A 24,986-nucleotide genomic window follows, 5' to 3' on the forward strand; every position below is an offset into this window, starting at 1 on the left:
ATTTAATTTTACATTTAGGTTTATATATGTTGCATTCTTCTACTTTATTCATGTGCACTTATTTATTAGTATTTGGGTGGTTAAAAGACTTGAACAAATGTCAAAGGGTAACATACAAAACGGTGGCCCAAAGGATACCTTGTAGGATTGAGGTAATAAATAAAGTAACATTACAAGGTGAAATACAGATCAAAGAACTACAAGTTTAGTTTTCTTAGAGGTTGATAATGAAACATTCTCTGGGTCTACTAAAATGATATAACATGATGAGCTGAAACAATAAAGGTTCTGATTTTGGTTTGATGTTTAAGCAACACTCTTATCAAGCATAGCAGCAGTCCTACCCTAAGCATCAGTAGGTCTACATGACGTAAAAGGTCAATGAACACACGATCCTGAACTTGTGTTCACAGAGTGCTCATCAGGAACCTTCACTGTAGGACTCTTTCAATTACCCAGTTCCAACAGGTAACTAATGTCACTTAAAGTACGTCTAACCTTTTATTGTAAATTAAGCACCTTAGTTTAACATTTCTGGATTTACTGTTACTTTTCTTTCAGAAATAAACACTACTTAAGTTATTGGTCTCCATTTTTTCCTCACTTGCTGACAAATTTCCAAATAGTAACATTTGCATTTGAGGCTCATTTCCATATATATGCACTGGGAAAATGGTTAAAAACACATTACAACTGGTGCTCATTTTAATGATGCACTATTAACGTATTTTCCCCATGTGTTTTTACCAATACAAAAACCTATTGAATTACCTGTGATAAAGCATGGTAAATAGGTCCAGGTGCATTATAAAAGGTCAAATCTGCTTAAAATTTTAGAATTCAATGACAACTTACTAATGTATGAAATGTATGAAAAGCGCAAAAAAGTAGATAGGTGTGAATGAGCCCTTGAGATCCCCTGACTGTACGGGTGCAACAACCATAATAGGCAGTAATGTCACACTTTGCGCCAGATCTTTAAGCGGTCTACAAGAACCCAGGATGAGGACAGGTAGTGTGGAGTTTCTGTACAATTCGTTCACTCAAAAATGTTAAAAATCTTTGTTGTCTGCAAAATAACATACTGGAGGGTTTGGCATATGCAGTGTTTCCTCTAGCAGACCGGCCAGGTTGGGGCTTCCAAATGGAAAAATGCCTTATTGAAATAAGCTCAAACAACGTCTTACAACTTTAGTGCAGTGTCTACCCTAAAGATCTGATTCAGGTCAAAAAGCAGAGACTGTCATCAGTTAAGTGCTGTAATATCACTTTATTTACGTATGTTGTGAGCATTTCTTCAGTCATACTCTAATGCCTTTATTTGCTTTTTAAAGAAGAAACTCTCCCATTAGGAAACTCCTCTGGTAAAAAGTAGCCTTCGAGTAGATTATTGAGTTTTTCTCCCTTTTTTGACCAGCCACCCCCTTCCCCCATTCATGATGCATTGGAATCACTAGTAATCTCTATTGATTCTCTAAGTTTACATAAGCAAACATTACGTTTTTGTATCAAAAGATAGGGTTTTCTTTTGATATTCATTGAAATATAAAGATTGTATTTTTGTTTTAGATTTTAAATATATTAATGTTTATTAAACCAGCAAATAGTCACATCACACACATTTTCATGTTTTCTCCCACAGTCACTTTCATGCATTTAGTACAACTCAGATAAATAGCCCAAAATGCATTTTTACTCCAACGATGGCATACCATAAACTGTACATGGATGCCACGCACCTGTGTACACAAAGTGATAAAGTGAGAAAAAAGTGCATAAGGCCAGAGGTGATACACAAAATCTGGGGGAATGGGGCCGTTTTCATTGGCTTTGGGCCCATTCCTCCAGATTGGTTCATTGGTCTACAGAATGTGAATGTATTTCAGCACGGGTAACTGATAGGAAAAGGTAACAAAGAATGCAGAGGATGTTGAAGTGACCATTTCTCCTCAACTTTGTGTTATTTAACTTTTCCCACCTTGATGGCAATATTGAAACAGGCCTAACTGCGACAGAGTATCGCTGGATCATTAATAATATTGACACATCAGCTAGCATAAAATCATTAATACAAGTCAGTTAGATCTAATCTTATCAGATAAAACAGAAAATCAGTACAGCCAAAGACATGCAAATAACAGTGTGTGAAACCACATGCCATGCGCAACGAATGTGGCCAATCTTCCATTTTGAGGCGGTCAGTTAGCACATTGACTGAATGACGTCTCTGTTCAAACAGCATTACTGAGTAGAACAAGTGGACCGCACTGTGCCCGGTAAACTTTTACGTTCTAGCTTATTAGAAATATGTCTAAACATAACTATGCAATTCAACACTGATAACTATTACAGAATACAGTGACAAAGACATTATGAACGATGGAAGAGTTAAAAGCTTATTGAACAAAGTGTATTTGGTGCAAAAATACATCACTTACAAAATGATTATTAGTGCCTACATTTTTGTCATCAGAACAAATGGAAGTTTATTTTCATCGCTTTTGTTCCAATTTGCTGGTGCAAATCTGCTATGTTACTGGCATAAAATGTCCGAAGAATATGTGTAACAAGAAAGAAAAAAATGATGTTCCCGTTTCATTACTCCATAATAACTTTTGGATAACTTACAATTATTACATGATTTATTCTCACAAGTGTTATAAATGACAAGATTTGTCCAGAAAGGTAAAAGTTAATAAGTTTCTAAATATCATATTAAATGTGGACATTTAAGTCTGCATGCAGCCATCAGAGTATACAAATTATCCCAATTACCATCACATACATTTTCAGACAGATTCCAGACTCATTTTACTCCTAATGATATGTTTGGTAAAATGATCTGCTTACCTGAAGGAGGCCCTCAGAGAAATTATTGACATTAAATTTGTGTTTGGACCTCAAGCTCTACCCATCTGTGACAACATCTGTGTGTTTTTCTACCCTAAGTGAAATTTGATAGATGCCTGAGGAAGATAGACTAAGTCGCCTTTGGGCGGCTCTGTCTCTCTGTGCATCAGCTGCAAATTAGATAGTAAGCTTCTCAGAATAGACTTTAAGAAAGGGCTGTTATTGTTCTATAGCAAAATACAAATACATAGAACGGGCTTTCTGTGTAATTAAAAATTCTGTTACAGGTATTTCAAAGACTGCAGCCTAATCCATGAAAAATAACTGTTGACGTTCAGATATGCATTTGTGAAATTTTAAAATACTACTACTGGAATACTATTTAATAATCATTATACCAATGACATTACGCTTTAGTTGGAATATAATAAAAGAGATATTGGGTACAGATTGAAGTGAGCATTACTTATTAAAAATATATTTAACTCCATAATGAAGAAGCAATCAATATACATGCTTTGTTTTAATGGTATTAGATCAGCTACAGCAGTTTATTTCATTTAGAAGCAAGATACATTTAACTCTATAATACCGTTAGATTACAAAATAAAATGCATTAAACTACAAAATGTTAATCATTACACTGGCAGGGTATTAGTTTGTCGAGCTCTGTTTGCCACATAGAGCAAACAGAGACTTATTTGACCAATATGAAATGTAGAATTATTATTATTATCGCAGATCTGGAAGGCTCTGCAGAGTGGTACAGTAAGAAAAACAGTACATACATAAAACAGGGACATACAAGGTAGACAAAATAAATTCAGACATGAAAACAAAGGGTATGAAGGACCCTGCTCATTAGAGTTTAAATTCCAAATAGAAGAGGGCACAGCTGAAACAAAAGGAGCTAGTGCGGCTTAGAATGGAGCTTGGGATAGTTGTGAAGGAGCATTAGTGTGAATAGTGTTATCGAGGATAAGGTCACCTCTTAAAAAAAATAAAAATAAAAAAGATGGGTGTTTAAAGAGCTTTTAAAGATTTGAAGGCTGTTGGAAAGTCTGACTGAGTGTGGTAGGGAATTCCATAAGTGGGGAGCAGCACGGGAGAAGTCTTGTAGGAAAAGGTGGTTACCAGAGAAGAGACAAGGTGAAGGTCTGTAGTGGATCTGCAGGGGCAGGAGGAAGAGTATTTTGATATGAGATTTGAGATGTATGCCGGGGTAGTGTTGTTGAGGGCTTTGTAGGTAAGGGTGAGTAATTTGAATTTGATTCTGGAGGACACAGGGAGCCAGTGCAGGGATTTGCAAAGTTGTGCAGCAGATTGTGGAGCAGTGAGAAAGGAAGAGCAGTCTTGCAGCAGCAATTAGGATGGATTGTAGTATGGATATATGGGTGTCGGGAATGCCTGTCATTCCTGCAACCTGCCAGAAATGACAGGTTGCAATAGTCAAGACGGGAGATGATGAAAATGGATAAGAGTTTTGGTAGCATGTTGAGTAAGAAAAGGGCATATTCTGGCAATGTTTTTAAGGGGGAATCGACAGGAAAGGGAGAGAGTCTGGATTTGAGGAATAAAGCACAGGACGGAGTCAAGTTTGACACCAAGGCAGCAGGATTGGAAGACTGAGGAATTTGTGGTGTTATTGACAGTGAGGGAAGATAATAAGCTCTGTTTTGGACATGTTGAGTTTTAGATAGTGTTAGGACGTCCATGTGGAGATAGCAGAAAGACAGTTGGTTACACAAGATAGTATAGAAGGAGACAGGTCTGGGGAAGAGATATAGATTTGGGTGTCATCAGTGTAGAGCTGGTATTGGAGGCCGAATGAGCGAATTAGTGACCCAAGAGAAGAGGTGTACAATGAAAAAAGTTAAGGGCCAAGAACAGAGTTTTGTGGGACACCAACAGATAGTGGGAGTGGAGGGAAGGAAGTGCCAGATGTAGAAACACTAAAGGAGCGGGTCGTTAGGTAGGAAGTGAATCAGGAAAGAAATATGTCAAAAAGGCCAATGGAGTGAAGGGTGTGTAGGAGAAAAGGGTGAGCAACAGTATCAAAAGCAGCAGAGAGGTCCAGGAGAATGAGTATGGAGAAATGACCCTTAGATTTTGCAGTAAGTAGATCATTGGTCACTTTTGTGAGAGCAGTTTCAGTGTAATGTTGGGGGCGGAAGTCTGATTGCAGAGAGTCGAGAATGGAATTAGAGGAGAGAAAGTGAGACAGGCGTTTGTACACTAATTGCTCAAGTAGTTTGGAGGCAAAGAAGAGGAGAGAAATAGAGCGGCAGTTGGAGAGAGGCAGAGAGGGAGAGTTAGATGTGGGCAGTGGAGAGGGAGTGTAGAAGTTGGGAGGGAATAGGGTCAAGTTGACAGGTTGTAGGATGAGATGATAAAATGAGTTCAGAGACTTCGTTTTCAGTTACTATAAAGAATGAATTAAGGGTGGATTGGGGAGTGTAGGTAAAGGTGGGTATACTGAGTGGAATGAGCAGAATTTGGAATGAGGCAATATCTTGTCGAATGGTGTCAATATTGTCTTTGAAATAGGTGGCAAAATCATGGGCTTTAGTGAAAATGAGAAGTGGATTGGGTTACGAGTACTTCGGTTTCGTTGTGTACGTGTGTATTTGGGTGCAAGGGAAAGGGCATGAGGTAAGGTGAGGCTGAAAGAAAGGAGGTTGTGAAAAAGAGTGGGAAGGCTAACATTGAGAAGCCAGATATGGAGCAGTAGCGGGAGAAGACAAGGTCAAGGGAGTGTCCATAGCAGTGAGTAGCTGAGAAGGTCAATTGGGGGAGACCAAACGAGGAAGTAAGTGAAAGAAGTTTAGTGGCAGAAGAGACAGCGAGATTATCAATGGGAATGTTGAAATTGCCTAGTAAGAGTGTAGGCAGGTCAAAGGATAGGAAATAAGTGAACTGGGCCGCAAAGTTGCCAAGGAATTGGGAAACTTGACCTAGGGGGGCGATAAATGACAGAAATACGACAGTGGAGAGGATAAATAGGTGGATAGTGCGGACTTCAAAGGAAGAGAATGAAGGGAGGGTTCAGAGGGTATGACTTGAAAGGTGCAGCTTGGAGAAAGTTGAATGCCTACTCCACCTCCTTGTCTGTTTCCAGGTTTGGGAGTGTGGCGAAGACAGAGTTCCCCATAGGAGAGAGCTGCAGGGGATGTAGTGTCAGAAGAGGTGAGCCAAGTTTCTGTAATGGCAAAGAGGCTAAGAGATTTAGAAATGAATAGATCATGGATGGGTGGAAGTTTGTTACAAACAGATCTGGCGTTCCATAGCGCACAGGAGAAGGAAAGAGAGGATAGTGGCGACATGTGGATAAGGATAGCGGGATTGGAAGTACAGGATGGATGGAAAGGTCTGGGGTGGAGCGAGAAGCGTGAGCAGGTAATGGGTATTGTATAGGGCCCAGGGTTAGGCGAGATATCACCAGCAGCCATGAGAAGGAGCGGGGTGAGAAAGAGGGGACATGCGAAGAGGATTGTGGGTGTGAGGTTTATTTCTGTTTAGTTTTTATTAAAACAAGATACTTTATTGAATGAATTTTAGAGAATGTTCCTATAATGGGCCTGTGTGCCACCAGTAGCGAAATATTTAAAAATAACAGTGAACGTGATACAAGGAGCAAAATAAGTGATTATAATTGGCAGTACTTGCTGCCCTGCCTCGCTAGGTTTAAGAGATTGTTGTGGTGAATTGATACACACAATAAAAATTTTTGTTAGATCCTTACATAATTGTTATTTATCTTTCAATAAAGATTGAATAATCCCCTACGGTGTCTTCCTTTATTAAATACATATGTGACTGCCTATAGCTCGATTACGTATAGAGATTATTGGTTATCCCATCTTATAATGTCACTGAAGAACAAATTAAGGAGAAAGAGCTGTTAATCATGCACTGCACTAAATTCAGATAATTGGTGATACAGCGCTCTGTATATATACTGCCCATAAAATAGCTAATATCATGAATAGAGGGCTTCTCCCATTTCTAGTGGATTTCTAGTGGATACTGAAATGAAATTTCCACCACCTCTCATAAAACAGCTAATGCTATGATATAGTAGCTGTAACTAATAAGAAAATCTATTCTGTTCACGCCCTGGATATAAGATTTTCTAGGGGTAGTGCCGCTTTATTAAGACATCCACAATTAGATTATGTGAAGGATCTGCTATAATTGAGCATAGCGACGCGAACACCGACGCACGTTTCGCATACTTGCTTTAACCAGACAAGGCTAAAGCGAGTATGCAAGGTTCTTGCCTGGTTAAAGCGAGTATGCGAAACGTGCGTCCATAACTGTTGGTGCTAGTAGTGTTGTGATATATCCCTTTCTCGTTGTAAAAAAATTGTCTACTTTTAATCAGCTGCATACAACTATATAGATAAAATCAAAATCTCTCTATGAATGCAAGAAATATACTGTTATCCAAGAACAAATGCATCTAAAAGGATAATAGCTCTAACCACCCACCCGCCACTCCCAGTAGCATTTTTCCCCTGGTTAATCTCACAACTGAAAACCAGGGCTATATAATGTTTTTAAGGGGGGATGCGAGTGGGATGACCAATAAGATGCCACAATCACAAACATTACATCTTCTCACTGGTTCTCCAGCTCTCACTCGCATTGTACAACCATTTTAGGTTGTAGTGAAACTTTAAAAATCCCAAATTGGCCATTTGAAATGCTCTACGGTATTAGAAGTCACAGTGAATTCTGGTTGTACCTGCTTGAGTTATTAAGGAAAGTAAGGCAAAAAAAGGAGTAAGTTTTCTCCTGGGCAAACCATGTTACAATGTAAGGGGTGCACAGTAGTTGTTTATTATTTTGCACATAAGTTAAATATTGGCTGCTTTTTCATGTAGTACACAAATACCTAATAGCTTTATTTTTACACTGAAATTTGTTGATCTAGGACATGCTCTACCCCAACTATAAATCTGTCCCCACATTATAAATTGACCTCCCCCTTCAATGCAACATGGTTTTGCCAAGGTGTAAAGCTACTCCTTTTTTTGCTTTACTTTCTTTAATGACCCAGGTCCCACAAGTCAAAATATTTACCACAAAAGAAGTTTGGTAAGTTGCAAAAGAGGACATTGTGATTTTCTCCCCAAGCAACAAAATGCATGGAGAGCAAAGCACAATATCTGATATAAATGAAGAATGTATGTATGTAATTTATATTTTCGGTTATTGATGAAAACTCTAAATTAGTTACACTGGAGCAACAAGTGTTCTTTCACAGTACTCAGATCACATGATATTTAAATCTATTACACTGGACAGGCATTTACATTTTACGGAATACATTTGTTGTCCATTGCTTGTAATGGTCTTACCCCTGTTTTTTAATAAGAAACTGCTGAAGATCAACAGATATGTTAACAGTCTTGCGTGCTACTTCCAGGCATAGGTTTGGTCGATCAAAGCTAGTACAGGTGACCTGGGGGTTACGCAGATCCAAGGACTTCAAAATATCTTCACGGATTGAAGGGCTTGCTGTTGCTGTCAAAGCCACAATAGGCACCTACATTGATTCAGAACAGATGTTAGGTTAGTGCTAAATTAGAAGAAATTAGAACCCACTTAGTAAGAATCTTTAAGAGAATTCTTGACTAATAGTAATTTGCATTGAGTAAAAGTTTAGTAGTAAAGTTTAGTTTTATGAAGTAGAATTTTGCAGAACTGACATCTAAGGGAAAATTGGATATAAAGCAGTGCAATGATATACACACTAATATCAATAAACCACTCAGTATTAAAGCACTAAAAAAGTCTGATATTTGATCAAGAATTTGACATGCAGCTAAGACAATGATCAATTTCAAGGAAAGAGTCAAATTCTGAATCAAACCAAATCCTCATTTATTCAAAGTAATAAAGTAGAAATAAACTCAATTACAACAAACTATTTCTCACAGTTAGCACTTCTCACAAGCTAATGTATTAATGAGTCAATGTACAGTTTAATTTCATGGCTGCACTACTATGGATAATCTTATTTTAATTATTAGTTTCTTTACTAACACAAATATGAGCTGCTATGTTGTCTGCTTTGCTAAAATACGTATTTTATCCAAAAGAACAGAGACAACACCCAATGATCACATTAAGCAATATATTTGCAAAGCATAGTAAAGATGAGTTTTTTCAGTAATATCCATTTAAACAGGAAAACGTTCAACAAGAGAATGTATGACTCTCCAAAATACACAATAACCAAAAGACAAACAAATCAGCAAGAGAGTAGACATTTGGTGAAACATAAAGAATAAACTACAGTGAAGCCCGCACAATGAGAAACATGCACAAAAATAAACAAATGATATCCTAACCAGTCTGAAATGGCTGTTCATTAAAGATGTGTATCCCAAGGACAACAGGATTGCCCCTTCTGCCATGGCGCTTCCCACTCCCTTGCCTGTACTTCTCTTGACTTAGGCCCCAGTTAACAGGGTGATTGCCATATGCATAAACCAGCAACCAGTGTCACCGGCCACTGAAGATCAAAGCAGACAAACAGCCTCCTTTGCATCTCAATATGACACTGGGTTAAACTTATAAACTATACAACAATACATACAGAAACGCTGCATGCATGCAGGCATTTTTATGTCTTGGAATTGATCGCTGATACACAGGAACTGAAGGCAACATAAAGAGTTGCATGTCGGATATCACGGGCTGTTTAACTGATTATAACAACAATATTTTGCACATAAATTTAGAAGACTATTAATGGCAAATCGAATGGGATTTCTATTTATACCCACATGTTGCAACTGGACATATACACTGTTAGCACATTTTGTGTTTCTTGCACACTATTAAATATTTATGTCTATTTTGACCACACTTTACAAAATACAAATAAATTAAGCAAACTCACAAGTATATATCAGGTTTCTGATATGGATTCTGTTTGTTGACTAAGATATAGCGCATGCCCTGTACATGTGCTCCACTATGATGTACATGCACGCCATGACATCATTAATAGACAAAATTAAAGCCTCTTTATATTCTGATGTACTTGGCAAACCCCAAATAAGATATTGTATAAACCCAATTAACCTTGGGAGGGAGGGAGAATGTTCAAACAGCAGCCTGCAAAAAATAAATCTGAATAGTGTGCTATAGTATTATTGGATATGTGACGGATCCTTTTTAAATTTGCGACTCAGATCTGCCTCAGACAGAAATTAAATATCTATGTCAGCTATTTAGAGAACAAAGTATTTATTTTAATCCTTTCTTGATTTCAAATGCTGTGTTTATTTTCACACTTGTAATAGAGATAATCTGAGACTGCAATGCAATTGTGTGAATGAGGTGCTCCACTGGTGAGTTCTTATTAAATACTTTTACTGTCAACAACTTTTTATTGCACTCTATTGAAGTAACTTCCATCAAACATGATCACTATCTAAGTGGAAATGAGATTCTCCAAAGTTAGATATGATTCAGAAATGTATTTACCCTTGTTTACCACAGCAAGCAATGCTAGAGATTGCTGACTACAAATGAGGGGAAATGGAGCAGACTTTAGTTTCCATGCCTGCACCTGGAGTTTTGCAAAGTAAATAGCACACAGCCATTTTTCCCAAGCCAATGGGAGTAATTATTTTCCTTAAATTGCATTCCAAAGAAATTGTTCTGTTGGATATACCATGATTTATATCATTAAAGTTACAAATAAAAGCTTAGAAAGTTTTTCCCCTCCAGTATATACAAATCAACAAAGAATGGTGAAAACTGATCTGGCTATAAAGACACATAAAATGAATGAAAGGAGATCCAAAGAGAGACAGACCCCCACCAGTCTGCTAGTTAGGGTGAAGAGGTAAATTGAGCAAATGCCTGCTGAAAGAGATTATCTGTTAGAAAATATGAAAAACATTTTCTAGAACTCTTACCAATGGAAGCATTCTCTTGAGCGATCCCAGATTCCGATAGGCACTTCTGAAGTCATGACCCCATTCAGAAATGCAATGTGCTTCATCAATAGCAATTAGCGTTATACCTAGAAAGTAGACAGAAAAAAAAATATCTTAATGAGAAGGTCTTTAATGGATTTAGATTTATGGACATTTTTCTAAAATGTGTGTTACTTACTCTACTCTCACAATACAATTTAATTTGAATAGCAACAATTAAACAACCCACAAGACGTTATGTTCATTATTATACAACAATCAAAAAGCTAGGTTTAAAATAATAGGAACTCAAGAGACTGAACATATTTATAGTGAAGGGAATAAGTGAGAACAATAGAAAGGATGAGGATGACATCAAATGTAGGGGACGCAATATTATTTCACCTATACTTATATGCACCTCCAACCATACTACTATTAAATGGATTGGTAGGGTGAAGCAAAACTCATGACATACCATATTTGTCATCTAGATCTTGAAGCAAAGAAATCCCGTTAGAACAGAATTCAGGGGTCATGTAAATTACTTTAATCTTCCCTCTGTGTAATCAAAAACAGAAAGAAGATGGAACAAAAGGCCACAAAAAAGATAAACATATTTAACCTCATGTCATAGAAGTAAGCACTACATTTAAATCCAAAGCTAGCAAACAAAATATATATACTTGTTTGGTCTTCTAAAAACATGCAACACTCACTCGTTCACATCTTGCATTACATTTTTAGACTGTGCAGATCCAAGAAAACAGGAAGGAATGTTTGACATCCTGGAAAGTACAAAAAGAAAAAGAAACAAATATAACACACAAAATATACATACAAAAAGAACAGCGCATAATAATGGTCAGAAATGTATGTGGACATTTTTATCAGGTAATTTAAATGAAATTCTTTATACCGTAATAGCGGTAATAGTGCGTGGACCGCGGATTTTCGGCGTTTCCGTGTACAATTGAATACGCCCCTAAGAGTGCAATAAGGTTTCCGATTACCATACATGGGATCCATAATACTTACTCAAGCTGTAAAACTTGGTCTTCCATGAGTGAAATAAGGGGAGAGATCACAATACCAATTCCAGAAGTGTAAATTGGTGCAAACTGGTAACATAGACTCTTTCCATAGCCTAAAAAAAATAAAAAAAAAAATATATATATATATATATATATATATATATATACACACACACATATATATATACACATGCATACATATAAAGACACTTAAGTAATTGTTGATAACCATGTAAGGTCAGTTATTCACAACATAACTGTCAACATATAGAAACAGAGTGTTCTGAGGTCCCAATAGGCAATTTCAGGCAGAAGTCCTATTTCAAGTACTTCAATAAATTACAGAGCCCAGCATAATAATTTAAATACGGTAAAATAATTGTTGGTGTCAGTTACCTGTTGCCATGACAACTAGGTTGTCTCTTCTTTCTCTTAAAACAGAATGGATAACTTTCCATTGAACTCTGAGGGGAAAAAAATGTTCTTATTGCTACTGATGCAATGGTGTTAAATACAACATATCAAGAAACACTTATTAACAGGCTATTGAAGGCATTCACTATATAGGTTAATGTCATGGAATTTTCAGATGAACGGTCAACACAAAAGTTACAATCCATAAAAGTATGTGAGTGAAGTGGCAAGGAATGAACAGATTCAGCTTAAGATAAATATAATCACATACACACAATATAATCAGGGAACACCCATTTGATGAATGGTATAATTACTAAACTGCAGGTGTGAAAAAGTGTAGATGTTGCAAATAGCATCCAATCAAATTCTAGCTGTCAATTTGAAAAATGTACTAAATAAATGATAACTAGAAGCTGATTGGTTGCTATAGACAACATCTCTTTTTCAAATACGCAGTTTAGTAAATATACACCCAGGTCTTTCCAGAACTCCACCACTGCCACATTTTGGTCATCCTGTTAGATTTAGCCAAAAGGTATATAACAATGTTGGCAACAGAGGAAAATGTGCTGAGGATCAGCTTCAACTAACTAGCTAGGAAAGGCATGGAAATCAATCTACTTCCTCATATATCATACTAATGTAATTATATGTTCCTATATATTAATATATGATGTAACTGGTACGCTTCTGTACTTCGTATTACTAACTGTACGGCACTACAACATCTGCGACACTTCATAAACATTCATGATAACGATAGCTGCGTAATGGAGAAGTACCATCATAACCTCATTAGGTTTAACTAAAAAAACAAAAAAAAAACAAAAAAAAAACCTAATGAACGCAGTGTCCGCCAGATGGAATCAGAGAAACAAATTTATCTTAAAAATAAAAAAGAGGATTTATGTACTTACGTTAAATCCGTTTCTCTGATTCCGTCTGGGGACACTGCTTACCATGGGTTGTGGAGGGAGCTTGGGGAGTTAGCACCTAACTAGTTAACTTTAGTATTGCAGACAAACCCCTCCCCTCTACAATCCCCCTGCCCCCTCTTGTTCAGTTAATTAAAAAGCCCAATAAGGAAAGGCCAGTCAAACAAGAGCACACAGAAGAAAAGCAGAAGGGAGGGATCGCAGTGTCCCCCAGACGGAATCAGAGAAACGGATTTAACGTAAGTACATAAATCCTCTTTTCTATTTCATCCAGTCTGGGGGACACTGCTTACCATGGAGACGTTCTAAAGCAGCCCTCCTAAGGGTGGGACTACTCTGAAAATCCCACTCGCAAAGCACTACGAGCGAAATTTGCATCAGCTGATGCAAATACATTAAACTGGTAAAATTTTGTAAATGTATGGACAGAAGACCAGGTGTCTGCCCTGCAAAGTTGGTCTGCAGAAGCCCCATTTCTTGCTGCCCACGACGCCCCTACCGATCTGGTGGAATGGGCGGTAAGTCTCTCCGGCACAGGACGGCTAGCCTTTATGTAAGCCTATCTCTCCGGCACAGGACGGCTAGCCTTTATGTAAGCCTGTTTAATGGTTGCCGTAATCCATCTTGCAATGGACTGTTTTGAGGCTGGCCAGGCTCTCTTATTGGCATCATAAAGAACAAATAGAGAATCGGTACGTCTAATCTGAGAAGTTCTCTTGACATAAATGCGGAGAGCCCTAACCACATCTAACTTTTCCATAGACTGCTGATCCGAATGGGAAGTAGATGAAAAGACCGGAACTACAATTTCTTGGTTCAGATGAAAAGCCGAAAATACCTTTGGAACGAAGGAAGGAAGGGTTCTTAACACCGCTCTGTCCTCGTGGAAAACCAGATATGGTTCTCGGCAAGACAGAGCTCCTAATTCCGAAACCCTACGCGCAGATGCGATAGCCAAAAGAAAGAGGACCTTCCAGGTCAACCACTTTAAATCTGCACCAAGTAATGGCTCAAAGGGAGGCCCTTTAAGCATATCCAGCACCAGGTTGAGATCCCATGGTGCTGTAGGCGGAACATAGGGAGGTTGAATATGCAAGACTCCTGAAGGAAAGTCCTAATATCTGGTACCTCCGCTAGTTTCAGATAAAAAAACACTGAAAGAGCCGATACCTGAACTTTTAGGGAACCTAACCGAAGCCCTGCCTCCAGGCCATCCTGAAGGAAAGCCAACAAGCGAGGGAGACGAAAGGAGGACGAGGGACATGTCCTATTTTTCGCGAGCTGAAAGTGGCTTTCTGGCTCGTATTAAAGTGTCTACTACTCTGGGGGGAAAACCTCTAGCCCTCCAGAGGCTGGCTTCAACAGCCATGCCGTTAAACTGAGCTGAGGTAAATTTTGGTGACGGAAGGGACCTTGCAGAAGCAGGTCGTCTCGTGACGGAAGAGGAATTCCCTGTCCTTCCGCCATAGAGATTATGTCCGCGTACCAGACTCGGCGCGGCCATGAGGAAGCTATCAGAATTACTGGCAGATCCCCCTGCCTTACTCGTCTGAGCACGCGAGGAAGCATGGGAATCGGAGGAAATAGGTATCCCAACCTGAACTCCCATGACATTGTCATAACGTCCACTGCCACCGCTAAGGGGTCTCTTGCCCTTGCGCAGAACCTGTGAACCCTTCTGTTGTGTCTGGAGGCCATGAGATCTATGTCCGGAAGACCCCAACCTCTGAACCAGAGACTGGAAAACTTGCGGATGGAGTGACCACTCTCCCGGCATCATTTGGTTTCGACTTAAGTAGTTGGCCTCCCAATTTCTTATTCCTGGAATGTAAACTGCGGATATTGCGGGAACATATTGTTCTGCCCAAACCAAAATTTGAGCAGTAATGTTCATTGCAGCTACACTCCTGGTTCCTCCCTGCCTGTTGACATATGTCACGGCTGTAGCATTGTCGGACTGGACTCTGACAGGGTGGCCCTGGAGGAGGGAGTGGGCCCCCCGGAGGGCTAAAAGAATAGCCTTCAACTCCAGCACATTTATATATAAGGCTGCTTCCTGAACCGACCAAAGTCCTTGGAGTCGGAGGTGCAGGATTACCGCCCCCCCAACCTTTCAGGCTGGCGTCCGTGAGCATGGAGCGAAGGACCTGCCCACCCTCAAGTGATCCAGAACTAGCCACCACTGGAGCGATTCTATCGTCCTCGGAGATATTTTCTGCAGATGCAAGCGTAGATAGGATCCTGACCATTTCGTCAATAGATCCCACTGAAAACATCGGGAATGAGCTCGACCGAATGGAATGGTCTCGAAGGAGGCCACCATCTTTCCCAGCAGCCGCATGCACAAGTGCATTGAGGGGCTGGGAGTCGACAAGACCTGAGTTGTTACACTCTGAATAGAACTGATCTTCTCGACGGGCAGGAATACCTTTTGCTGACTGGTGTCCATAATGAGCCCTAAGAAAACCATGCGTTGACACGGAACCATCTGAGATTTCTTTAAGTTTATTACCCATCCATGGCCCTCGAGAACTGCCAAGGAGAGGGATAAGTGATGACGTAAGCCAGTCTCCGAGGAAGATTTGATAAGCAGGTCGTCCAAATAAGGTACTACCTGAACTCCCTGTAGGTGAAGACATGCTGCCATAACTGACATGATCTTCGTGAAAACCCTCGGCGCTGTGGAGAGGCCGAATTGGAGGGCCCGAAACTGATAGTGGGAGGATCCCACCGTGAATCTTAGGAGAGATTGGTGGTGGATCCAAATGGAAACGTGGAGGTAAGCGTCCTTTATATCTATGGACGCCAAAAACTGATCTTTCTCTAAGCCATTTATCACTGACCTCAGGGATTCCATCCGAAACTTGTCCACCCTTAAGTGCACATTGAGGCCCCTTAAGTTTAAGATGGGCCGAAAGGAGCCGTCCGGCTTCTTGACTAGAAACAGGTTTGAATAGAAGCCCTGTCCTTTCTGGTAGTTTGGGACCCTGCAGATAACTCTTTGAGAAAGAAGAGAGGCGACACAATCTTGTATTGCCTGACGTCTTGATGGACCTCGGGGTAACGGAGTTAAGAAGAAACGATGTGGAGCCGTGCCCAGCAGGTCTATCCTGTACCCCTCTGATATATTGCCCCGAATCCAAGGATCTTGAGAGGACGCTGCCCATTGTTCTTGAAACAAAGACAGACGTCCCCCCACCGGCGCCCCCTCTAAAAGAACAGAGTGGCCGTCAGGACGCAGGCTTCTCCTGGGTCTTGGAGGCATGACGCCTACCTGCAAACGAGGATCTCCCCCTGACAGAGGAGCCTCGAGAATTGGGCTGCCTGCCTCTAAAGGACTGACCCCTAGGCAAGGAAGTCCCCCGAAAGGGCGGGAGAAAGAAGCTGACCCGAGGGTTCCGGCTCCTACTAGGGAATACCGGCAAGGAAGTGCTTTTGCCCCCCGTTGCCTGTAAGATCAGGGTATTCAATTCCGGGCCGAACAAACCTGCTGCAGAAAAAGGAATGGTTTCCACAGACTTTTTTGATTCCGCATCTCCTTCCCAGGATTTCAGCCATAACGTCCTTCTTGCAGAAGTAGATGCAGCCTGAATAGAAGATGAAACGGCCGCTGTGTTCTGGGCCGCCTCATAAAGGTACCCCGATGCCTCCTTTAAATGTAAAGCCAGGGGAAGTAAGTCAGAGTCCTGTAAGGCCTCTGCTAACTGGTTTGCCCATGTTTCCATGGCTCTAGCCATCCAAGCTGAAGCAAATGTGGGCCTAAAGCGGCTGTTCCCAAAGTGTGCGCCGCGGCTCCCAGGGGTGCCGCGGCGCTGTCACCTGGAAAAAAGAAAGCAAACAGAAACTTACCAATCCGCGCGGCGCTAGGACCCTGCTGCCTCCTCTCTCCCGCAGCTGTCACTGAATATCGACGTCAGTGACAGCTGCGCGAGAGAGGAGGCTGCAGAGTAGGGGGACAGAGAGCAGAGGAGGAGGGCAGATGGCAGAGGAGGGGGACAGATGGCAGAGGAGGGGGACAGAGAGCAGAGGAGGGGGTCAGATGGCAGAGGAGGGGGACAGAGAGCAGAGGAGGGGGACAGAGAGCAGAGGAGGGGGACAGAGAGCAGAGGAGGGGGACAGAGAGCAGAGGAGGGGGACAGAGAGCAGAGAAGGAGGGACAGATGGCAGAGGAGGAGGGACAGAGAGCAGAGGAGGAGGGACAGAGAGCAGAGAAGGAGGGACAGAGAGCAGAGGAGGAGGGACAGAGAGCAGAGGAGGAGGGACAGAGAGCAGAGAAGGAGGGACAGATGGCAGAGGAGGAGGGACAGAGAGCAGAGGAGTAGGGACAGAGAGCAGAGGAGGAGGGACAGAGAGCAGAGGAGGAGGGACAGATGGCAGAGGAGGGGGACAGAGAGCAGAGGAGGAGGGACAGATGGCAGAGGAGGGAGACAGAGAGCAGAGGAGGAGGGCAGAGGGCAGAGGAGGGTGACAGCGTGAGAGAGGGCAGAGGAGGGTGACAGCGTGAGAGAGGGCAGAGGAGGGTGACAGCGTGAGAGAGGGCAGAGGAGGGTGACAGCGTGAGAGAGGGCAGAGGAGGGTGACAGCGTGAGAGAGGGCAGAGGAGGGTGACAGCGTGAGAGAGGGCAGAGGAGGGTGACAGCGTGAGAGAGGGCAGAGGAGGGTGACAGCGTGAGAGAGGGCAGAGGAGGGTGACAGCGTGAGAGAGGGCAGAGGAGGGGGACAGCGTGAGAGAGGGCAGAGGAGGGGAGAGAGGGGGCAATGTGAGCGAGGGCAGTGTGCCTGGATGCAGAGGGGGCAGTGTGCCTGGATGCAGAGGGGGCAGTGTGCCTGGATGCAGAGGGGGCAGTGTGCCTGGATGCAGAGGGGGCAGTGTGCCTGGATGCAGAGGGGGCAGTGTGCCTGGTTGCAGAGGGGGCAGTGTGCCTGGATGCAGAGGGGGCAGTGTGCCTGGATGCAGAGGGGGCAGTGTGCCTGGATGCAGAGGGGGCAGTGTGCCTGGATGCAGAGGGGGCAGTGTGCCTGGATGCAGAGGGGGCAGTGTGCCTGGATGCAGAGGGGGCAGTGTGCCTGGATGCAGAGGGGGCAGAGTGTCTGGATGCAGAGGGGCATTTTTGCATACAACTAAATAAGTATTTCTGTCGTGACCTAAATACTTATTAAAATTTTTTGACCCTAAAACAGGACTGCTCAGTAATTATTTTGGAGGGGTGCCTTGAAAAAATTTGGAGACTCTAAGGGTGCCGCGAACTGCAAAAGTTTGGGAACCAATGGTCTAAAGGAAGAACCAGCAGCTGCAAATATAGATTTCAGCTGGGATTCTACCCTACGATCATTGACATCCTGCAGAGATGCTGAACCCGGGGTTGAGAGTAAAGTGTGTTTGGCCAATCGGGCTATTGGAATATCGACCTTTGGAATAGTCTCCCAGCGGGCCACATCTTCCTCCTGTAACGGATACAGGGAGGAGAATCTTTTGGGGACAGAGAACCTTTTATCAGGCTGTTTACCAGGCTCCTTCAGCAATATCCTTAAGCTCTACTGAAGGTGGAAAACGGCTAGCCTTTCCTTTGGCCTTCTTAAAGAGACTTCTGTCTCTAGGAATAGGATCCTCCGGTTCTGGGAGGTCCAAAGCTTGTCTTACTGCTAAAACCAAATCATTAATAAATTGGCTTTTAGAACATTCTTCCTGACCCAAAGGTTGAACCTGGTCAGGATCAGAATTAATTTCCCCTTCTTCCTCTGAAAACTCCTCAGAGTCTGAAAGGACCATACGGGTATTATCAGACCTAGGACGCTTTCTTTTAGAAGGCGGGATGTTAGGGGATTCAAGTAACTGGTTTAGCTTATCCAAACCCTTTGTAAATGCTGTGGACCATGGCGGTTCTGTGGGAACAGGGGCCTGGTCCGTATGTAAAGAGGAAGGCCCTGGCATAGAGGTTCCAATAGAACCTGTGGTAGCAGGGAGGCCCAGCTGTGTACTAGGATTATTAGCCACGAGGTTACAACACTAGACCACTACTGATTGGATTGGCAAACCATCTGAGCTAAAGAGGAAACCGACTGTGATAGGGAGGCCACCCAGGCCGGTTCCTCCGTCGGAGGGGCTGACATTTGCTGGGTTTGCACAGGTGGGACCTCTGCTTCGCAGACAGAGCATAGCGCCAACGGGTCCTTCTGCCCATTAAGTAATTTAACATGACATTTAGAACATGTAAAATATTTTGCAATAGGGCCCTTTCCCTTATCTGACATTTTTTAATAAAGGAAGGCACACCAAACACACAGACTTAAATGTTTAAATTTAGCTGAGTAGAGAGAGAGAGAGAGAGAGAGATATAAATGTGTGGAGAGAATAGTGTAAAACGACAAATAATCAACTAGTCTTTGGATATAAAAGATGTACTTGTCATTATTTTAAACACAAAATAATACTTAGGCAAGTAGGAAAACTATAATATAATCCTCACTAGCCCACTTGTACACAGCAATACAGAATATGTGTGAAAATAAAACAGATACTTAGCCCATTGGCCAAATAGGGGAGAAATCCAACAGCAGTATCCTGGTGCCTGCTCCCTCAGATCTGTTTTCTGTTCCTGGGCTTCTCCTTGGCGCCAGAAGACTGGGACAAACCACCTCTCTCTCAGGAAGGAGGGGGAGCTCTATGTGTTAACTCCCTCCCTTCAGTAATGCTGCTTTAGCAGCGATTCTGTGGCCGAGAAAAAAATGAAAAGTATTTCTGTAGCAGAGTAGTGGAGACCTCCAGGAGAGGTCTCTGCAGCGGATAATACCTGATGCCCCCTCCTATGAATGAGGGGGGATCCAGGTATAGCCCCCTTCTCCTTAGTATCTCCTTCCCGAAATCCAAGATGGCCGCCGGCAACTGAAACATCCGATAACCGGCGCTCTATGCCTGCAGTGGCAGCGCCGGTTATCGGGGAGGCTCCAGGAGTGACTCCCAATTCAAGCACCCATTCTTCCTGTCCCTGTCAGTGAGAGCCGCTGGCTCCCATCTGACAGGGGAGTGCCTGCGCTGCTACTGCTGTGAGTGTGTTCTCTATAGCAGAACACACTCCAGTGCTGCCACCTGCAAAAAAAGTTTCTGAAAATGAAATAAAAGTTTTAAAATTACACTAAGCACTAAAAAACACTGCCCAACTCCGCGGGCACCTAAAAAAAAACTGAACAAGAGGGGGCAGGGGGATTGTAGAGGGGAGGGGTCTGTCGGCAGTACTAAAGTTAACTAGTTAGGTGCCAACTCCCCAAGCTCCCTCCACAACCCATGGTAAGCAGTGTCCCCCAGACTGGATGAAAGAGAAATCCTCTTTTCTCTTTCATCCTATCTAGGGGACACTGCTACCATGGGGACGTTCCAAAGCAGCCCCCTTAAGGGAGGGACCGCTCTGACAGCCCGGCACACAGAGCACTAATGCCAAAGGTGCATCTGCTGACGCAAATACATTGAATTGATAAAATTTGGTAAAAGTATGGACCGAGGACCATGTGGCTGCTCTGCACAACTGGTCAGCTGAGGCCCCATTTCGTGCAGCCCAGGACGCCACCACTAAACGGGTAAGAATGGGCTACAATACGATCTGGCACAGGTTTGTTAGCAATGACATAAGCCTTCTTAATAGTAGAAGTAAGCCACCTAGCAATCGATTGCTTAGAGACCGGCCATTCTCGTTTAGAGGAGTCAAACAACACAATTAAAGAATCCGTGTGGCGAATCTTTGATGCCCTCCTGACATAAATTCTTAAAGCCCTGACCACATCCAGAAAAACTCCATGCCCCTGAAGACAGCTGGGCCACCTTTGAATATCAGAATCACTATTTCTTGGATCACATGAAAGCTGGACACCACCTTTGGTAGGAACGCGGAAACTGTTCTGAGAACCAAACGATAATTGTGAAAGATGAGATATGGTTCACAACATGAGAGAGCACCCAAATCGGAAACTCTACGAGCCAATGCAATAGCTAGTAGAAATACAACTATCATAGTGCAGAACCTTAATTCTGCAGTGCGCAATGGTTCAAAAGGAGGCTCTTTAAGCATATTAAGCAACATGTTAAGATCCCAGGGGGCCATTGGTGAAACATAGGGAGGTTGGAAATGTAGGACTCCTTGCTAAAAGGTCCTGACATCCGGAATGTCTGCCAAGCGCAGGTGAAAATATACTGAAAGGGCCGATTTTTGCACTTTCAGTGAACCTAAACGAAGGACTGAATCCAATCCATCCTGGAAAAAAGCCAGAAAACGCGGAAGACGAAAGGTAGACGTGTGGCATGGTCAGCTCTCACACCATCTGATTTAGGTTCTCCAGATGCGGAGGTAAATACGAGCCAAAACTGTTTTTCTAGCCCGAAGGAGGGTGTTCACTACTCGTGGAGAGAACCCTCTGGACCTCCACAGGTTAGCCTCAACAGCCATGCCGTTAAATTAAGCCAAGGCAATAACTGATGTGTGAATGGTCCTTGTTGAAGAAGGTCTTCTAGTAAGGATAATTTTAGACCTGGACCTACCGCTAGCCCCAGAATTTCTACGTAAAAAAGTCATGGTCAAGCAGGAGTCACTAGTAAGATTGGGTGGCCCTTTTGTTCCACTCGTCCAAGGTCTCTCGGAATCATAGGGATGGGAGGAAATAGGTATCAAAAACCGAAGTGCAGGTCATTGTCATTACGTGGCCGCCAAGGGATCTCTTGCTCAACAGCAAAACTGAGATACCATCCAGTTGTGACGCAATGCCATTAAGTCCAGGTCCGGGATCCCCTCATCGTAGGACCAGAGACTGGAAGACCTCCGGATGGAGCGACCTCTCGCCCGGCAACATCGCATGCCCGCTGAGAAAGTCCCAGTTTTGGATTCCTGGGATAAAAATTGATGATATAGCAGGAACGTGGTTCTCTGCCCAGGACAAGATTTTAGCAGCAACCCTAGCTCCTGTGCTTATGATGACCCCTGTCTGTTGACAGAAAACACCACCGTTGCATTGTCGGACTGCAGATGGACTGGATGTCTGTGAAGTATCGTCAGGGCGTTCTCTAAGGACATTAGCATGGTTCTTAGCTCCAGACTGTTGATAGGGAGAGAAGCATCCCAAGCGGGTCTAGAGCCCCTGGAGCTGTAACTGACAAACCACAGCCCCCCCATCCAGTCAGTTTGGTGTCTGTGGTTACTAAGATCCAGGACCATGGGGCAAAGGACCTTCCCCACTGCCAGATTGTCCTGGATCGTCCACCATCTGAGGGAATTCTTCGCCTCTGGTGACAATTGTATCAGTTTTCCCTCTAATCTCAGATGGGATCCTGACAACTTCTTTAAAAAGTTCCATTGGAAGCAGAGTGAGTGTAGCCAACCATAAGGAATGGTCTCGAAGGGTGATACCATCTTTCCTAATAGACGCATGCACAAGTGGACCGACGGTCTGCGGCAGGTCATAACCCGTCAGGTTCCGCAGGGATAGAGATTTGTCCTGGGGAATGAAAACCTTTTGTTTGTTAGTGTCCATGATTAGTCCCAGAAAGGTAATTTTCTGGCACGGAATTGTGACTTTTCTCAGTTTTATGTGCCATCCATGCGTCTCCAGGATCGTGATAGTGAGGACCAGGTGCTGATTCAGCAGGCGGGCTGAGGAGACTTTTATGAGCAGATCGTCCAGTTAGGGCACTATTTGCACTCCTCTGGAATGAAGACAGTCTGCCTTTACTGCCATTATTTTTGTAAACACTCTTGGTGCTGTCGAAAGGCCAAATGGGAGAGCTCTGAATTGGTTGTGAGACGGTCCCACTGTGAATCTGAGAAGGGCCTCAAGAGCCTTCCAGATTGGTATTTGAACGTAGGCTTCCTTGGTGTCTATAGAAGCCAAGAATTGATCTGGTTCCAGTCCATTGATAACGGACCTAAGCGATTCCATTCGAAACCTGACCACCTGAACGTGCCAGTTTAGCGGTTTTAGATTTAGAACAGGTTGGAACGAGCCATCCGACTTTGGGACCAAAAAGATTGGAGTAGAACCCGTCTCTTTTGGTGTTCTGGAACCTGGCAGATGACTCCGGCCGAAAAAAAGAGAAGCAACACATGTTAGCACTGCCTCTTTCTTTCGAGGGTTGCAGGATAAGCTGGCTGCAAAGAACCGATAAGGTGCCAGACCTAAGAGGTTTATTACGCAAGATTGCATAATATTGTAAGAAAGGATAAAAGCCATAATTAGTGCTACTGGTTACTATTGCTCAATAGATATCTGTAGAAGTCAGTGTTAGCATATAGGGTACCACTTCAAGTTTCCAACAAAAAAGAAAAAATAACCCTGCATCATCTGTTTCCTCACCTTGACCCGGAAGTCTATTGAGATTAATAAAATATATTTTCAGTACACTTCAATACAAATGGAAACAAAAGAAGTGGAACAAAGCATCAAACAACTAAAGGAGGAAGTTATCAAAATCTGTGGCTGTGAATGCTTGTTTTTCTTATTGCTGTTCCATACATAATTCAGAAATAGATTCTCTGGGTCCTAATAACCTATTGCTCAATTCTAGTATCCAAAATAAATAAAATAAATAAACTATAAAAAAAATGTAGGCCACTAATTATTGAGGATTTAATTATGGAAGATGTAGTAATCATGACAGATCTGCAATTAATCAAATTCTGTAGATCACAACTTAAACATACTTACGGCTTAAAACTTGAATGGCCAAAATAGGTCTTCAAGCAAGCTATTTCTTCTGCGTTTGGTTGAGGTACTGTAGGATCTTCACAGTCAATGAATAAACAGAAGAAAAAAAAACAGCATTAAAATAACAATTTAACATACACAAAATGTTTTTCTTTTGGGCGGTTAAAACACCTAAGAAAGTTAACAACGATCATAGAACAGCTAATTTTGTACAATAAACTTAATGATTTAAATGATTAATCTTAATGGTTCATACCCCAATTATCATCTTCCTCTTCTTCTATGCCTTCATCATCTTCCTCCTCTAAGACATTACTCAAATCCTTCCAATCAGTTGGGAGTATCTGTAGAGGTTTTGAACCAATGTCACTCTTTGGGCTGTTGTCCAGATCCTCCACATACTGCAATAATTGGATATCAACAAATGTAAGATATGACACAAAAATGTGTGTGTTATCTGACTAGCCATGAAAGAATGGTCATGCATGAAAGGGAAAGAGATTATGTCTGTGAGATTAGGAAATGGGATGGATAAATGTGATTACAAAAGAGAAAGGAATAGAAAATGTATGGAAAGCAATTACCATATTCATTTTACAAACAGTAATTACCATACAAGGCATATAAAAAAAACTAAACTATCATTTGTGCTACAAACACATAAAAACACTAGCGATTCTCCTTTTTTTTTTTTTTTAAATTCTTTATTTTGAATGGTCAGTCAAAAAAAAGGCAAATACATTACGAAGTAAAAAGTTTACAATGTATACATAGAAGGACATTAACATTGTAATGGAATCCAGAGAAGGCGTCCTTCGACAATTTCAGACATAAATTGACCATATTTTATTTTTTTTGCTTTTGTTTACGTATAGGAGACAATACAAAAAGTAGAGTGGGGGGGAAGGGTGGAGAAAAATTAGAAGGGAAAGGGGAGGGAAGACCACAAAGGTTGATGCTAGAGTGTAATCAGAAAGAAGGTAAAATATAAATGTTAAAGGATCAGAGAGTAGGAAAACAGGAGCAGAGTACTGTTCGCCGCACATGGGTCATGACGAAGTCGTTAAGGGCCAGAGGGGAACGAGCATTCTGCGAACTGCCAAGGAGCCCACACTTGGTTGAAAGCG

The 24,986-nt window shown here is 42.2% G+C and overlaps 1 protein-coding gene across 2 annotated transcripts in view; it reads right to left on the reverse strand.

The window, feature by feature from the left end:
- Positions 1–24,986, reverse strand: part of WRN (WRN RecQ like helicase) — a 163,136-nt gene that overhangs the window by 72,426 nt on the left and 65,724 nt on the right. For both annotated transcript variants that reach the window (XM_075204601.1, XM_075204600.1), the window contains exons 11-18: positions 24,116–24,260; positions 23,860–23,935; positions 12,221–12,288; positions 11,829–11,937; positions 11,510–11,578; positions 11,269–11,351; positions 10,791–10,897; positions 8,214–8,401 (exon numbers count right to left, since the gene is read on the reverse strand). In XM_075204601.1, coding sequence (XP_075060702.1) covers positions 8,214–8,401; positions 10,791–10,897; positions 11,269–11,351; positions 11,510–11,578; positions 11,829–11,937; positions 12,221–12,288; positions 23,860–23,935; positions 24,116–24,260 — 845 coding nt within the window. The remainder of the gene's footprint in view (positions 1–8,213; positions 8,402–10,790; positions 10,898–11,268; positions 11,352–11,509; positions 11,579–11,828; positions 11,938–12,220; positions 12,289–23,859; positions 23,936–24,115; positions 24,261–24,986) is intronic.

This window comes from Mixophyes fleayi, chromosome 1, assembly GCF_038048845.1.
Source record: "Mixophyes fleayi isolate aMixFle1 chromosome 1, aMixFle1.hap1, whole genome shotgun sequence".
Lineage (NCBI taxonomy): Eukaryota > Metazoa > Chordata > Amphibia > Anura > Limnodynastidae > Mixophyes > Mixophyes fleayi.